Source organism: Phyllostomus hastatus, unplaced genomic scaffold (genome assembly GCF_019186645.2).
Source record: "Phyllostomus hastatus isolate PE091 unplaced genomic scaffold, TTU_PhHast_1.1 phas_contig_16, whole genome shotgun sequence".
Classification (NCBI taxonomy): Eukaryota; Metazoa; Chordata; class Mammalia; order Chiroptera; family Phyllostomidae; genus Phyllostomus; species Phyllostomus hastatus.
The window spans coordinates 28,840,001-28,857,028 of record NW_025333643.1 but is presented as its reverse complement, the minus strand read 5'-3'; the positions used below and the strand labels follow the sequence as shown (position 1 = coordinate 28,857,028).

Genomic DNA, 17,028 nt, shown 5'->3' with positions numbered 1-17,028 from the left:
AAAACTCTTGCAGCTCAACAACAGAAAGATAAATAACTCAATATTTAAAATGCACAAAGGACTGAATAAACATTTCTCTAGAGAAGATAGACATATGGTCAAGAAGTCTGTGAAAAGGTATTTACATCATTAATCACTAAGGAAATACAAATCAAAAGTACAAAAAAGTGCCACTTTACATCCACTGGGATGGCTATGATGGCCATGCAACAGCAAGTGTTGGCAAGGATGTGGAGAAATTGGACCCTCAGACAATGCTGATGAGAATATAAGGTAGTGTAGCTGTTTTGGAAAAGAGTCTGACAATTCCTTAAAATGTTAACTATTGCATTACCACATGACTCACAATTGTACTCCCAGGTATATAGCTAAAACATTTGAAGACAAACTCAGACAAGTACATTGGCATGCATTTTCATATTGGCACTCATCACAATAGCCAACATGTGGAAACAACCCAAATGTTCATTAGCTGAGATAAATGGTTAAACAGAACATATTACTGCATATGGATATAGTGGAATAGTATTGAGCCATAAAAAGGAAACAAAGTATAGATACTTGCTGCATGGTGTCAATAAACTTACATACTGTTATGCTAAGAAAAAGAAACTAGACACAAAAGACCATGTATTATATGATTCAAGTTATATGAAATGTACAGAATCTTTAGAACCAGAGTAGATTAGTGGTTGGTAGGGGTTGGGAAGAAATGAGGAATGACTGCTTATGGGTACAGGATTTCTTTCTGGTGTGATAAAAATGTTCTAAAGTTAGATTGTGGTGATGGTTACACAACTCTGTGAATATAGTCAGAACTGCTGAATTTATACACTCAAAATGAGTGAATCATATTGTGCATGAATTAGCTCAATGAAATTAAAAAATGAAAAAGCCCACAATTTTCAGTAATTGGAGCATGACCAGCAGTCTTCTGTAACTTAATTTATCAAATAATATGCCAGTGAAATAAAATACCATTTATAATTTGGGTTATTTTTTTCTTGGGGTTTTGTGGGGTGAAGCTTTAAATCCCAATGGGCACAGATGTAGCCTTCTGTTACAGATGAATGAAAGTTAGAGAGGAAGAGAAAAGAAAAAACGAATTAGAAGAGAAAAGGAAAAAACAAATTAGAGGAGACTTAGAAGACAGACTTGGGCACAGGAGAAGCTATGTGCCTTCAGGAGTAAGGGTAGTTGGCATTTGAATTAGCAGGAAATATCTTGGGATATAGTGAGGTGTCTATTCTTTTTATCTCCTTCAAAGATTATTCTCTTGGTTGCCACAGGGAAAATTAGCTTAGAGGACTGTTAGTGTAAGGACCACTAAAGACTACAGACTGAATATGAGAAGTTGTTCTTAGTTTTAGCAGGTGAATTAATGATTCTAGTTTCGAGTTTGGTTAATTTGTTAACTTTGGAAGGCAATAGTGAATAGACATTAAAGAATCATCATCATTATATAAAATCTTAAAGGCTAAAGTCAGTGTTGAAGTTAAGTCTCTTTTGATATACTTTGATATACATAGAAAAAATTCTTAAATAATATCATTGAAAATGATATTGCACCATACTGAATATATACTATACTTAATAGCATATAATGTCAGGAATTGTTATTACAGTTTTGTGTATAATTTTATTTTTCATGGCACATTGGTTCTTTCTGAAATGCCATCACTATTTTATAAAAAATATATTTCACTTTTACATATAAAGGAGTTTTTGAAATTTAAATCAGCTAGTTTTTCTTGATTGCATACTATTTGTATTTTATATATTCAGAATAAAATTAATAGAAAGTGTCAGAATGCTGTTTTTTTTTTTCAGATGTATTGGCATCGTTCTGGTCATCACCTACAGAATAATAACAACAAAGATGTTTCTCTTCAAAAATTAAAAAAACATTGGATATACAATTCAGTGTATAGAAATTAGGTAGAATAATGTAATTATTGTTCTCTGTTCATTCATGAATCCGTCTAACATTTACTGATCCTGTGTTTTGTGGGAGACGCTGAGTATGTGGAGATGAATTAGGCACGATCCCTGCCCCTAGGAATTTTCAACCTGGGAGTTTATAGTAAGAAACACTTTAGTAAACAATTTACTCTAAATTTTTAAAAGTTTAATTTGGGGACAAATATGTTTCAGTACCTTCAAAACCAACTGTTGGGTTGGCCAAAAAGTTCATTATGTTTTTTCTCTATGGTGGCTCTAGTAGTGCTTAGTTGTCTTTAAGTGTATTGGAAACAATTTTCTTAGATTGTATTGTGACAGCTGTCATATCAGTGTGCATTAAAGAAAAAGTTAACAAAATTGGTGAATTTTTGTACGGCCATTTTAATATTGAAGATGGAAGAAAATACACACATATTTGGCTCATTATGCTTTATTTTTTCAAGAAAGGTAAAAACACCACTGAAATGCAAAAAAAAAAAAAAAGATTTGTGCAGTGTATAGAGAAGGTACTGTGAATGATTGAATGTGTTAAAAGTGGTTTGTGAAGTTTCTTGCTACTGTTGACATTTTGGCCAAATAATTCTTTGCTGTGGGACTCCGCTATGCATTGGAGGATGTATAGCAGCACCCAGCCTCTGCCCACTAGAAACCAGTAGCAGGAGATAGCAGACATAGAATATCCAAATCAAAAAAGTTGGTGAAAATAAAAAAACGTGTCTTTTATTTTATGGAAAAAAGTAAGGAACTTTTTGGCCAACCCAGTACCTCTCTATTTGTCACTGACCTGGACAGCATACTTCCTCACATTGAAGAGTTATCCTTGAACAGTTTGTTTAGGTGAATTACACTCACAGACTTTATTTGACCATCAGGCATTCACATTGTCATTTTTCCATCATGTTTCATTCTATAAATATAGTCCTGATTAATTCCAGTTAAAGGTATTCTTTCCCTCGTTTTTAAATTTCCCTCTTTGTCCCTTTTGGGAAGTCCCCAAAGGTAATCTGAATATAAATGTTAGTCCTGCTCTTTTGATGACACCAAAAAGCTGCCATTAGAAGGTCCAGCTGGTGGGGTGTGACATTGCTTCATACAGAATGACAACGGGGATGCCAGAGGTGACCATAGCCACACATGCGGTCACAGCAAGCTTCTGTCAGCAAACAGCACTCTGAAAACCGACACCCGCAGAGCACTTGACTTTTCTTGAGTGTGCATATATATATATATATGTGGGTGTTTATATTTATGAAGAGTTACAGTTGTACAGCAAAAAAGCCCTACAACTCACTAAATACAAACTTCAAAAGAAACAAAAAGTGATTGGGTGAAAATTCAGTTTCCCTACCACCCCTACTTCAACTTTTAGTATCATCCCCATAAGCAAGTTATTTCAATGTCTTACATGCTTTTTCAGATACTGTGTAAAAACACCATTGCCAGTGTGTTCCTTTTGTTTCCAAAGTCAGACACTTTCTTTCAGACAATTGTATATTTAAAAGTATCCAGTTATATATTAAAAGTGAAAAGCAAATGACAATAGTGTGACTATATGTTTCCTTTTTTGTAAACTAGTGATGCATTAGAAGAAAATTCAGGGCAATAATGTAACAGAATGTTAGCAGTGTTATCTTAGCCGGAGTAGGAAGGAGTGGACTTGAGTCAGTAGCCTACTCCTATTATGTGAAAATAAAAACATGACATAATCTGTTTATAATAAGTATGGTTTTAATGTAGAAGCAAATTTCAAGAGGTCTTCTGTGTGACTGTGTGTATGTGTGAGGAGTTGACTTTCTCTACACCTAAGGTGTCACGGGTTGTCCACAGTCAATTGTCATCTTTCCTTTCTTACCAAGTTGAACTAAAAATAAATTCTTAGAGCAGAGTAGATTTTATTCAGGTCATGGAGCCTTCACAAATATGTTAACCAAAAAATAAGGGGGCAGGGGGAGAGTGGCAAAAATGACATTAAGCTATGCACAGTTTTGTAGTCATAAATTTCTGTAGAGAATGCATATGATTTCCTTTAGTTCCATTATTTCCAAAAAACTCTCGGCTTAACCCAGAAAGCACAGTAGAATAACTATTTGCAGGTTTTAACTGCAGGCATGCCTCATTTTATTGTGCCTCACAGATACTATTTTTTTTTAATTAATTGATGGTTTGTGCCAACTCTGCCACAATAGGTTATGAATCCTTGAAGTATCAGATAGTGGTCAGCATGTTTTATCGTGAAAATATTTTTAATTAAGATACATTCTTTATTAGACATAATGCTGTTGTCTACTTAATAGACTAAAGAATAGTGTAAACATAACTTTTTATGCACTGGGAAACCAAAATAATTGTGTGACTCACTTTATTGCAATATTTGCTTTATTGCGGTCATCTGGAACTAAATCCACAATGTCTTGAGATATGCCTGATTTATATTAATTTTATACTGTTACTAATTGAGGTTTCAAGTTCCCAATATTTTAACTTTTTACTTTTTAAATATATTTTATTGATTTTGCTGTTACAGTTGTCCAAATTTTTCCTGCTTTGCCACCCTCTGCCCAGTACTCTTTTACTCCAGCAGTCCCCTCCCCCCTTAGTTCATGTCCATGGGTCATGCATATAAGTTCTTTGGCTTTTCCATTTCCTATACTTTTCTTAACATCCCCCTGTCTATTTTGTACCTACCAAGTAATGCTTCTTAATCCCTGCACCTTTCCCCCCATACTTCCCCTTCTCCCTCCCTGCTGATAACCTTCCAATTGATCTCCATTTCTGTGATTCTGTTCCCATTCTAGCTGTTTGCTTAGTTCATTTTTGGTTTTGTTTTTCTTTTTTGATTCAGTTGATATTTGTGAGTTTATTGTCATTTTACTGTTAATAATTTCTATCTTCTTTTTCTTAGATAAATCCCTTTAACATTTCATATAATAAGGGCTTGGTGATGATGAACTCCTTTAGCTTTACCTCGTCTGGGAAGCACTTTATCTGCCCTTCCATTGATAAATGATAGCTTTGCTGGATAGAATAATCTAGATTGTATGTCCTTGCTTTTCATCACTTAGAATACTTCTTGCCAGTCCATCCTTGCCTGCAAAGTTTCTTTTTTGAGAAATCAGCTGATTGTATTATGGGAACTCCTTTGTGGTTAATGTTCTGCTTTTCTTACTGCTTTTCTTGCTGCTTTTAAGATTGTCTCTTTATCTTTAACCTTTGCCATTTTAATTATGATTTGTCTTGATGTGGTCCTCTCTGGGTCCAATTTATTTGAGACTCTGTGCTTCCTGGGATTGTAGGTCTGTTTCCTTCACTAAATCAGGGAAGTTTACTTTCATTATTTTTTCAAATAGGTTTTCAATTTCTTGCTCTTCCTCTTCTCCTTCTGGCATCCCTGTGATTCAGATGTTGGCACTTTTGGAGATGTCCCAGAGTGTTCTTATTCTCTCCTCACTTTTTTTTAAATTTGTTTCTTCATTTTCTCTTAGTTGACTATTTATTTCTTCCTTATGTTTCAAATCATTGACCTGAACCCCAGCTTCCTTTCCTTCACTGCTGGTTCCCTGTAGATTTTTTGTATTCACTTAGTATGGCCTTCATTTCTTCTCTTCTGCTTTTGTCATACTCAGTGAATTCTCTGAGCATCCTTATCACCAGTGTTTTGAACTCTGCATCTGATAGGTTGGCTATCTCTGTTTCATTTAGTTCTTTTTCTGCAGTTTTGTTCTGTTCTTTGAGCCATAATTTGAGCCATATTTCTTTGTCTCCTAAATTTGGTAGACACCCTGTGTTTGTTTCTGGGTATTACTAGGTAGAGCCACTTTGACTCTCTGTCTCAGTGCACCTGTTACATTGTACGGGCAGAGCCTTGGTAAATCACCAGGTAAAGGCACCCCACTCACTCTGCTTCTTTGAAGCTCTTTATGTGGAGGACAAGTCAGAGAGGGGACAGTGCCACTACCTGGCTACTGGAGGCTTGTTCAGCCCTTGCCCCATTTTCAGTCACTTCACCCACTTACCATATGCAACTGGCACCGCTCTAGCTGTTGCCCTGGTGGTAGTTCCCAGAGTGGGTGGTTTTGTGTATGTTCTAGGACTACAGGCCCTTTAAATGGATTCTCCTGAGATACTGGCATTCTCTTCTGTTGGCCCAACCCCCCCCCCCCCGCTGTTTTTTGCAGCCAGAAGTTATGAGGCTTTATTTTCTCAGCACTAGAACCCTGGGCTGCACGTCTGACCTGGGGCTCAATGGCTCACTCTACCAGAATCCTTCCTGATTTTTATCCACTACATGTGAATATGGGACTGCCCATTCTGCCAGTTGCTGCCATCTCACTGCCCTCACACCATGTGTCCTCTCTGCTGTGGCCCCCTATCTCTGCCCCTCCTACCCATCTGATGAATATGGCTTCTTTAAAGCCGTGGTTGTCAGACTTCCATACAGTTCGATTTTTCAGCAGTTCTGGGTGTTTTTTGTTTGGAGGTTAGTCGTGATCCTTCCTATGGTTACCTCCTTCCTAAGGAGGCAAAGCATGTCTACCTATACCTCCATCTTGACCAGAAGTCAGGTTTCCAACTTGAAGAATCACGCAAAAATATGTATAATGACTAAAAATGTACTTGGCATGTAGCGTTTCTTAAAGGCAGCTTGATAAAACAGTCATACTAAATTGTAAAACTTAGTGCTCATTAACTGGGTAATCACATTTCTCTGAATGTATCAGTTGTATACTGAGGTATTTTGCCTGGTAAATTTTATTTCTAACATTGTTCATAAATTTAAAAAACATGAAAGGAATTTCAATGTCCAAAGTAGAGGAATGGTTAGATAAAATTTGATATGTAACTAGATTTAATGTGGTGTGTGATGGAGTATTACAGATCAGTAAATAAGATCCTTGAAAACTGATTGATAACATGAGATATTATTTACAAAATTATGTTGACTATAAAAGAATGTTATAAATCTTCATGTTTTAATTTATTAATAATTGTATGTGTTTGCAGTTTTTTAAATTTTCAACATTTCCAAGTTTTCTACAACAAACATTAACTATTAACATTATGAAAATACTTTAATAATCTTAATAAAATTCATAAAATAGTTATTATGGTTAGGTTTTTTTCTTTTTTTATAAGTTGTCGGTAGTAACATTTTTTTAAATGGTTTCCTCTGTCAGAATAAGTGAGATTTCTAATATTTAAAAGTATTCTTTAATTTCAGAATTTCTCAGTAATTTTTTAAAATTTAGTTTTATTGAAGTACAGTTGACATATAGCACTGTAAGTTGGACAGCATAATAATTTACTTACATTCATTATAAAATTATGACCATAATGTTTCATTAATATCCATCATCTTATATGGTCATATCTGTTTTACTAATTAACAAAATCTGAAGATGAACATGGATAGTGGTAATTCTTTCCTTCATTCTGATGGAATTTCACCCTTTTAACTACTTAGAGAATATTCTTTAATCATTGAGCTTTATAAATTTCACTGTATCTACTTTAGTGTACTTGTGTTATTCTTTGTTCTCATGAGGGGCATCCTTTAGTACTTTTGTAAGTTAGTTTTAGATAGGTTTTTTGTTGTTGTTGTTGTTCCCAGGTTTATTTTATATTTTAAAGCAAAATAGCTTGTCGTTATACTCAGATTATATCAGATTTTCAGTAAAGTCATTTAGAAACCATAGAGAGACCTATTCATCTTTGATAAGGTATCATTTTTGTGAGTGTGTGTTTACTCCTAATGCTCACAGTGGATTAATTATAAGTTAGGGACAGGTGGCGTTTGTGTATGTCTGCTCTTTGAATGTGAATCAATAAAATATATGAATACACATCCTGGTGGTAATATAAAATACAAGGCTTGTGTGTGTGCACATGATTGTGTGTGAGTATGTGTGGTCATAATTCACTGTGCTTGGAGTTCAAAGTCAGGGAGAGACCATTGCAAAATAGCCCATTCCTTGAAGAGAATGTGCTTGTGTACTAAACAGAACTTTCAGTGTTAGTTTTATATTTTTATTTGATAGAATCTAAGGTTATGGAAACAACTGTAAAAATAATTTGTCCGAAAGAAGTCTGAATACAGTAACCTAATAGAGAAAATACTTGAGAATAAGGTTCATCAGCGACTACGCAGATAAACTTCCTCAAGTACCACATGGTGGAAGGGAAGAGAAAAATGTATAATATTCTGGGTGGAAAAACAGAGAATCTCAAAAACAAGTACAGATTTTATCATTGCATTATTTACATTAAAAGATAAGTTCTGTCTTCTTGAATCCTTAGCGGTCTGAGGCGAGAGCTTTGCACCTAACAAAAAGCCTGTCAAATGCCTTTAATACACGGTGGTACATTTCTAACATTGGACTTTTCACATTTGGGAATTTAACTCTTGCTTTTAAATAACAATGCAGAACTAATTAGTGAGATCCATGGGAAGGTGAAACCCCAGATTCGTTCCTGTTCACTTTTGGCCATTATGGGTTCCTCTGCATTTTGCATGTGGTGGGATGGTCCTTGGCAGCAAATTCCTTCTCTTATCCTGTGTGTGTTTTCTTTCAGTTTGTCCCATGAGGAGCACCCCCATAGCCACCCTCTCTATGGACATGGTGTATGCAAGTGGCCAGGCTGTGAAGCAGTGTGTGAAGATTTCCAATCCTTTCTAAAGTAAGAATCATTTTATATTGCTTTCTTCTTTTTACATAGCTAGCTCTTCCCAATGTTCATGCTTTTCCTCATAAAATGCCTTTTTGCTGGAGGGTTCCACATCACTGCTTTGAGGGCGACTCTGTATCAGAAGGTCTGGCACTACTGTCTTGAGAATTGTTACAACTTCCAGGGAAGGCTGCACTTTCAAGAGGAAAAGGACTACTCGTATGGGCAGTTTGATACATTTAGTAAGAGCCTATGTTTACCTTCCCCCCCCCCCCCCCAAGAATGACAGTGATTAAAGAAGAAGTCTCTCAATGTTAAACGTGCAATAAATTAGTTTTCACTTTTATTCATGTCCCTACATAACAAATCCTCCTAACTCTACTTTTATAAAATTGATGTCAATTACTGGCCAATTGCTGTTTGTGTATTGGGCCTCTTCTTTGTTTTCATATAAATGACTGTAAATATAAGAAATGGATGCTAAGGAAATGCTGACAGCTTGATTCTTATATTTCTAATATCATTGTTGCCTTTTATTCAGATTCTCATCCTTATGGGGAGAATGGAATAACTTTAATTTCTATACTTAAAGTATGACTAAAACTTGGGTTATCTCATTCAAGTCTGAAACACTTGCAGAGGTATGTCTAGTCTAGCTGAAGTGAAATACTTCTGTACTACATCTTAATATTTCCTCTACCTGCCCTGTGTTATTGACACCTCATAAATATATTGATAATAGCATTGTCATTGACATGTAAACTGAATATGCTGATCTGTCATGCAACAGCCAAACATGCACAAATGTAAGCTTGTGTATATTGGTGCATAACAGTTTACAAATGGAATGCTGGAGGTTCTTTTCCTCTAGTTTTTCTCTCTCATTCAATCCGCAGGAAACAGAAACAGGCTAATTTGTGTTCAGGTGTCTGGCTTTGTGTGGTCTTTATATTTTTAGAACAATCCCTACATCTATCTTTATGGATGCGGATACAAATATCATAATAAAGACACTCTTAGAGATACAGCTAGTGTTATCTGCAAGGCATTTTTGGTGAATATCATTTTTTGATTAATGAATGGAAATCAGTGAATCTATTTCATAGCTTTCCAGCTTTTAATATTTTACTTTAAGAGCATTAAAAAATGTAAGTACTTAAAATTTTTTGAAAGAGATGCCTAAAGTTGTTTTCTAAATATCAACAATTGAGGTCAGTGATATTTTATGTTAAATTAAGCAATAGCCCTTTACCATTATTTTGAATCAAGTTAGTGCTTTGATCTGTTATAAGTCACTCATTATAGAATCTCTGTGTTGCTATTTCCTTATCATTTTCAAATTCCTATTTAGGTATTAAGAGAAAAAGATCTTTGCAGAAACCACGTTTAAATTCTTTCTTGGTACTATTTTTACTCATCTGTAGAATGGCTGGTAAACGTGTGAATATGATATATTTTTATAAAGTCTTTAGAACTATAAAATTGCTGTCAATATTTTTAGTGACGTGTATCAATTTCAGAGTCACAGGAAAAAGTGCAGTTTTCCAAGTTGACCCATTTAAAAAAATTGTTAACAGCTAAGAGTATTTCCATCCAAATCCACAAATGTAGGTCATTTATAATGTGAGCTGACAATTAGGTGATACACACATACACGTATGTATATGAATGTATATATGTGAAGGGACACCTCCACAAGAAGTCAGTAAAATTTCAAACCACATCTAGTATGGAAGAAAAGAATCTAACCGTCACTGGAAATGAGACCTAGACTTGATTCCTGTTTTTTAAAAAGCCATTTTCTAAGGATATTAGGAGTCTGGCTTTTGTATAGGAAACAACTTAAAAAATACTATGGTTTCACACATTACATAGCATGCTTTCAGTTCATGTTTGCTCAGTGGAATTAGAATGTCCACTATCAACCTGCAACTTTAGCTTACTTCCTAGTATACTTGCTTATTAACATATATTTGCCAGAAGATTTTTGTTTTGTTTACAAGCTATAGAGCTGCAACTTAAATTAGCTTCAGCCAAAAAAGAAGTATGTGCTTGGGGGGATGCTGAATGATAGTTGGCTTTTGTAACTAGGAAGTCCAGTGGTATGTAGCATTCAAGCATGGCTGCATCCAGGTCCATAAACAGGGACTTTTGAGTTTTGGTTCTTTGTCTGCTCTATTATCTGTTGTGTTGCCTTCATTCTTCAGCTCGTTCCAAGTTGAACTGACTGAAGAAGATCACAAGTTCATCAATCCCAGAGTGCATCTCTTTTCCAGAAAAATTCCTGGGCAGACTGTCGTTGCTCAGACTGAGTAATGTGTTTTGCTATGAGCCAGTCACACAGTGATGAAGCCAGAATTGTCTCACATGCCCACCTGCAGAGCACATGGAGATGTTCACTCATGTGGACTATGTGGGGGGGTAGGGACCAGAAATTTGGTTCCTGAAATTGAGATATGAATATTGTAAACTAGCACAAGGAGAGTAAATGCTAGATAAGAAAAAAAACCCTCTAGAACTCAGAGTTAGCTCTCTTGGTGCTTTCCTGAGTTACATGTTGATTGGCCACATATGATAAATTTAGGATTTTGAGTTTCTTCTACAGCATGAGTTTTGCTCTTAGAAATTCAGAGTTGTCTTCAGGTTTTTGGTATCTTGCCTAATGTAGTAGTATGTTAGTCTTCTGACAGATTCATATCTCCTATGTCTCTGTGCAGTCCAAAGGGGAAGCACAGTGGCTTTAATGAAGCCAACTTTTCCTTTTAGTGAAGTGGACTGAAAAAGCCACCCAACTTTTGCCCTGGCCTGTGTGGTTCAGTTGGTTGCTGAATCATCCTGTAACCTAAAAGTTGTGGGTTTGATTCCTGGTCTGGGCACGTATGGGAGGCAACCAATTGATGTTTGTCGCTCTCTAAAAGCAATTAAAAAATGTCCTCAAGTGGAGCTAAAAAAGAAAAAGCTACCCAAATTCTTATGGTTCAGAGAAAAGCATGTGGCTTCTCTGAATGATGTCATCATGGAGTCATTGTTATTAGGAAGAAATGTTTTAAGCATTTATTCTCAAATTGCCAGATTCATAGACTGTGAAAGCACCTTGTTTCTGGGCACCTACTTCTCTTCTATTATCTATCTCTTTGGAGGTATTTTCTTATGGTTTAAGCAAATTGATACCAGTGGTACTTGTATTCTCCAAGGCACTCTTACAAAAAGTAGCCTTGCTCTGTCCTTGAAGTAGGTGTTGTTTTGTATATTTTCTTCACCTGTATTCTAATCCCCTAATTTTAAACTTCCCTAGTCAGAGTTCATAATTAAATAACCCTGAAGTATAGAACAGGCACAAGTCCAAGTGCTTTACATATGTAAGTCATTTAATCCTCACAAGCACTTTGTAGTGATACTATAAAAGTACTACTCTCAGCCCACAGGTAAGAAGACTAAGTCACAGAATACAGTAAGTCGTACAGCTTATAAGGGGTGGTGTCACAGTCCAGACTCAGGCATTCTGGTTTTATAGCCTTTGTTCTTAACGACTACACAATACTGTCTGTTTAGAAGCAGTGCATTTTATTAACTATATACTTTCTATTTAAGGTACTCGGTCTAAAACAAAACTTGGAAAAAAGTCAGTTTGGGTAGTGAAGCCACTTACTATTAGTGTGAGTATGTTTTCTGTGCTGGTTACATAGCATCTCTGAGCTTCAGTATCAGCTCATGTAATTTGGGATAATAATAGTAACTAACCTCTTAGGGCTGTTAAAATTTAAAGGTACATCATGTAAAGTACCTAGCCCATACTAGATACTCTTTAAAAATATTAATACGTTTCTTCTTATTTATCTAATTAAATATATTTTAAGTGGGGATAATTTAAGCTATCGAAGCATTTCTGACCTTGTTTGTATTTAGGGACTATGCACGGTATTGATGTCTTAGAAAAGTCTCTTCTTAATCATTTTTTATCCATAAATTTCTGCTAAAAATTCTCACATAGTTGAATGTGGTTTTAGGGCAGAGGATAGCAAACTTTTTTTTTAATAAAGGATCAGGTACTTAAATATGTTAGTCTCTGTCACAACTGCTCACCCTTGCCCCATTGTAGCACACACACTCATCCATAGGACCACATGTCAGGAGTGGCTGTGTCCCTTGGACCAGATTCCTGACCTCTGACCTAGGGTAAAATTTTTGGTGTTATCACATTTTTACCTGAGAACTCTTTTTGTAGTTCCTTGGTCATTGCTGTGCAGTGTTATTTTTGTTTGAATTCACAGAGTCCTTAAGTTTATTCCTATTTGGGGGAATATCCATGCATGTCTTGCCCTTTGCTTCCTTTACCAGCCGCAGTTTTTACACTTCCATGGGCCAGGGTTCCTCCTGGTATTTACATTATAAGAGGGGAAAGTGGTAACTTTTTTTTCTGATCTTCTGTTGCTCAGGCTACTATAATATAACTTTTAGAGAGGCCAGGATCAGTTATTCAGGGTAAAAAAACCTATCTAACAATAAAATGTCACTGTTAACAGTGAGCGGGATTAACTAAAGGGGTGGGCTCACAGGTCTAAAGATGAGGTATATTTTTTGGCCCTCCTGAGAAAGAAATATCATTACTGTTGGTAAATCAAAACCAGAGATGTGACACTTTTCCGTGGCCATTCTACAGTATTATCCCAACGTGAGGTATGCTACAGGGTCTTGATTTCAAAGATAAATACTATACAGATCAGCATGCTGTTGTCTTTCCCTGACAGCTTTATCAGAATCAGCACATACTCGGTCCATTGTAGGCATTTATTTCCCTGTTTCTTCTCAAAATAAGTTGCAGTTTTAATGTTGATTTTTTAAAATCTATCAACCATGAGTTATCCTGTGACTGTTGTATTTGTTAGAGCTAACTGATACCAGCAGGTGCTCCTGCTAACTTTAATGAAATCCTCCAGCCCTGCATTGCTTGGAATCCCTAGATATAGCAGAAAAACAAAAACAAGCCCAGTGCCATCCAGATGGGCAGATGGGTGAAGCTCCTGGTGTGCCCCATTCTCTCCCACTCAGATCCATTTTTATCTTTCAAACCAGGTTGAACACACAATCTGTACCAGTAAAAACACAGATTTATAATCCTTTTTCTTTTTAAAAAGGGACTCATATTTGGCAAGGTAGAGAGTGAATTTGAAGGTTAAATCATGACCACATTTTCCTGTTTCCAACTTAGAATATAAAATCAGACACAGGCCTGATAGTTTCACAAATACCAGGTACTCTTAATATGCTTGCAGAAAATACTCCCTTTCCCCCTAGATTTTCTTTTAGATGGTCACATCTAATAAAAGTATAATTTGTATCCTTGTTTAGTATCCATTTGAAAGAAATTTTGGGTGGTGTTTTGTTTGTTTGTTTCTATTTTTTTGGTTATTTCTCCTGGAAAAAAGCACTATACAAAACAAAATTAAAAATCCTTTGCATACTAGTCAGATGTATATTTATTGAAGCCAAAATAAATGTTATGCGCACTCTAATACATGACTTGGAGAGAAACGTTGAAAAAAAAATGCCCAGCGATAGAACTTTGACCATTTCAGAAAGGCTGAGGACCATAGACAGTAAAGGATATTTCATTGGTAACGTGCTTTAAAAAATTTTTTCTATGAATTTCACTCCTCAAAATTGTAAAGAGTTTTATGTGAAAGAAACTACTAAGTGCTTTCTGTAATGTTTTCACAAGTGTTTTTATCATGGTAACATCTTGTTTACTTTAGTTCCCTGCCTAAAACTACTTGGAACATGTTAAGAAAACATTGCAAGAAAGCCTTGACAGAGAGGCTTTTGTTTAACAGCCACCGTGAGGCTGTGAGGATCACAAAGGTGTTAACTTTCAGCCCCTTAAGCACTTCCACATGAAATTCCAGCAACTCTGTTTGTGGTTTTGGAAAAACAAAGTGAATGTTAAAGAAACCAGGTATATGCTAATACATGTCGAAAGAGGCCGGATATCATAAATTGTTTCAAAGCCATTTGCGGCTCTCAGTTTGCATGCCTGAATGTTCTGCATTGAAATTACCTCTGCTTAGTACAGCAGACTGGAGCACAGGCAGAGGGACTAGCCAGCTACAATGTGGGAGTATGCAAATTGCATTCCTGCCTCAATTTACATCTGAACACTGGAATGAAATTTGTCCGCATCACAAGTGACAACTCTGAACATTACAAAATGAGTTTAATATTTTTATGATTTTGACTTTTCCACATATTATGCATTTTTGAATTGTTTTGGAAAACTAAAAATAGGGTGTTACCAAAAACTTTTTTTCCCCTTAAAAAGTCTGTCACCTTTCTGACATTGCTCCCGAGTTCAAGACCTTTCCCAGTACTCAGAAAGGTCAGAGTGGCTTAAATACCACAGTGCCCTCTAGTGATCTATGAAATATTACCAGTAGATAGAAACGTTTAGACAAGTTTGCCAAAGATAACAGGCCCAATGCCACCAGTTTGCTTGAAAAGAAGCAAATAACATTTAACGTATTTTTTTAGCAAACATATTTTAGTCAGAAATGCAAATGAAATGTAATTTTTTCTTATAGGCTTTAAAAGCATCAGAAATTTCTTTCAATGTCTACTACTGCAATTAATTCTACATATACCTGCCTGTTTGTAGACAGCGTATTGTGTCACTCCAGATACACTGTTATGTATTCACATATTTTAAGAGCCTTTAGGTAGCTTGGGTATTTCACATGATCATTTCCGGTGCGTAATTAGAAGGCATTACTTAAAAGACAGGGATCATCTTTGCTCCATACTTTTATTGACACTGTCTACCATATTATGGCCATGTCTAAATGGTAAAATTTATTATTAGCAGTAGTGTCACAAAAGTCTGAGACAGCGATTTTCCTTTCAATAAAAGTAGTTAAAAACCTTTTAGAAAATCCATAATTTTGATTGCTGGTACTTCATAAATGTATAACTGGTACTTTTTAGCTGTCTCTTTAGGGAAAAATGAGTTTTATCACCTGCAGTACCTGGGTTAATGAAATTGTGTGTTGGAATTTAGCCAGGATGAAAGATGAGATCATTTCAAGGCACTAATACTGGCAACAGGTCTTCTAAAAAGCTCTGATTCTTGAGTGAAGTATTATTAGATTTTTTTTATTATTTTATTTAAATTGAGAGATTAAGTTAGTTGTCATTTTCGAAGTTTCTATACTTATGAGATTCTCATTTGGCAACACATTCAAAACCCAGTGACCTAAAACCCTATGTGGAGCCAAGTGAAACAGAGATGTGTCCATCAGTGCATAGTGGAAGAATTTCCTTGCTTCAGATTTCAACTATAGTTCCTGTTCAGCTCTTTACAAATCACGACTCTCAGCTCAAATTTGAAATAATGCTGCCTTTTTCCCCGTGTTCCTCCTATGTTTGATTGTTTGTGGATATTAGCTGTCCAGGAAATCCCATACTTACAGATATAAATCCAGAATGATCTTGTTTTTCCGCAGCTAGCCCAGGATGTATTAGACAGTTATGATGATTTGTTAATTTTTGTGACCTGTATTTATTTTATGTGTGCTGTATACTGTGAGGGGGAAATCAGCTGTTGGAATCGTCTCCTGTCTCTCACACAGAAAGGAAGCACTACTAGGCTTTTTCTTTTCTGCTTTGGGCTTTCTTGCTTTATTTTTAGAAGGTTTTATTTTTTTAATCTCTTATTGTCTGTTATTTATGCACTTCTTCACATGGTAATAAACAAGAAACACATTATTTCTGATACACTTCAATTCTACCCTATCAAGGGCAGGGGCAGGTCTTGGGAGATGTGTGAACAGTTCACATTCTTTCCAAATATGTTTTCGATCCATCACATGTCTTGACTGTGTAGTTCTGTTCTCATTTTTGTGGTAACACACATTTCCCCCAAATAATATATTAATCCTCAGATTTAATGTGTGTTTAGGTAGAATTCTGCATGAAATAATAAAATTATATTACAGTTTTGAAGAAGAATAAAAATCACCAAGATTAGCATTATTTCTTTCTCTCCTCACCCACCACCCCTCATAAAGGGTAATCCTTACGAGTCTTCTTTTTTTAAATAAGGTGTTTGCTTGTGTCCTCTTCTGATTCTGTTTCTGTTTGCAGAGACCCACACTACTGCTCCATATTCTCAGTGTCAACTCACTGGCCAGTAGATCCTGCCAGTTTTTTTTTGATGTCTCAACTTAGCGAGGGTTGTAGGAATAATGGAAAGTGGAGCAGTCTACCAAAAAATAAAGAAAGAATAATGAAAACCCAGTCCTACCAAACAACATATATTTACAGTGGCCTGTTGTTTTTATAGCTGCTTTTTAGCAAGATTTTGTGTAGAAAAATGACACACTAACGTTCATCATCATCCCTGATGTCTCCACA

At 35.7% G+C, this 17,028-nt stretch overlaps 1 protein-coding gene across 26 annotated transcripts in view; it reads left to right on the top strand.

Moving 5' to 3' along the window:
- Window positions 1–17,028, top strand: part of FOXP1 (forkhead box P1) — a 627,100-nt gene that overhangs the window by 563,293 nt on the left and 46,779 nt on the right. For all 26 annotated transcript variants that reach the window (XM_045832498.1, XM_045832499.1, XM_045832497.1 and 23 more), the window contains one exon: window positions 8,533–8,637. In XM_045832498.1, the coding sequence (XP_045688454.1) occupies window positions 8,533–8,637 (105 nt within the window). The remainder of the gene's footprint in view (window positions 1–8,532; window positions 8,638–17,028) is intronic.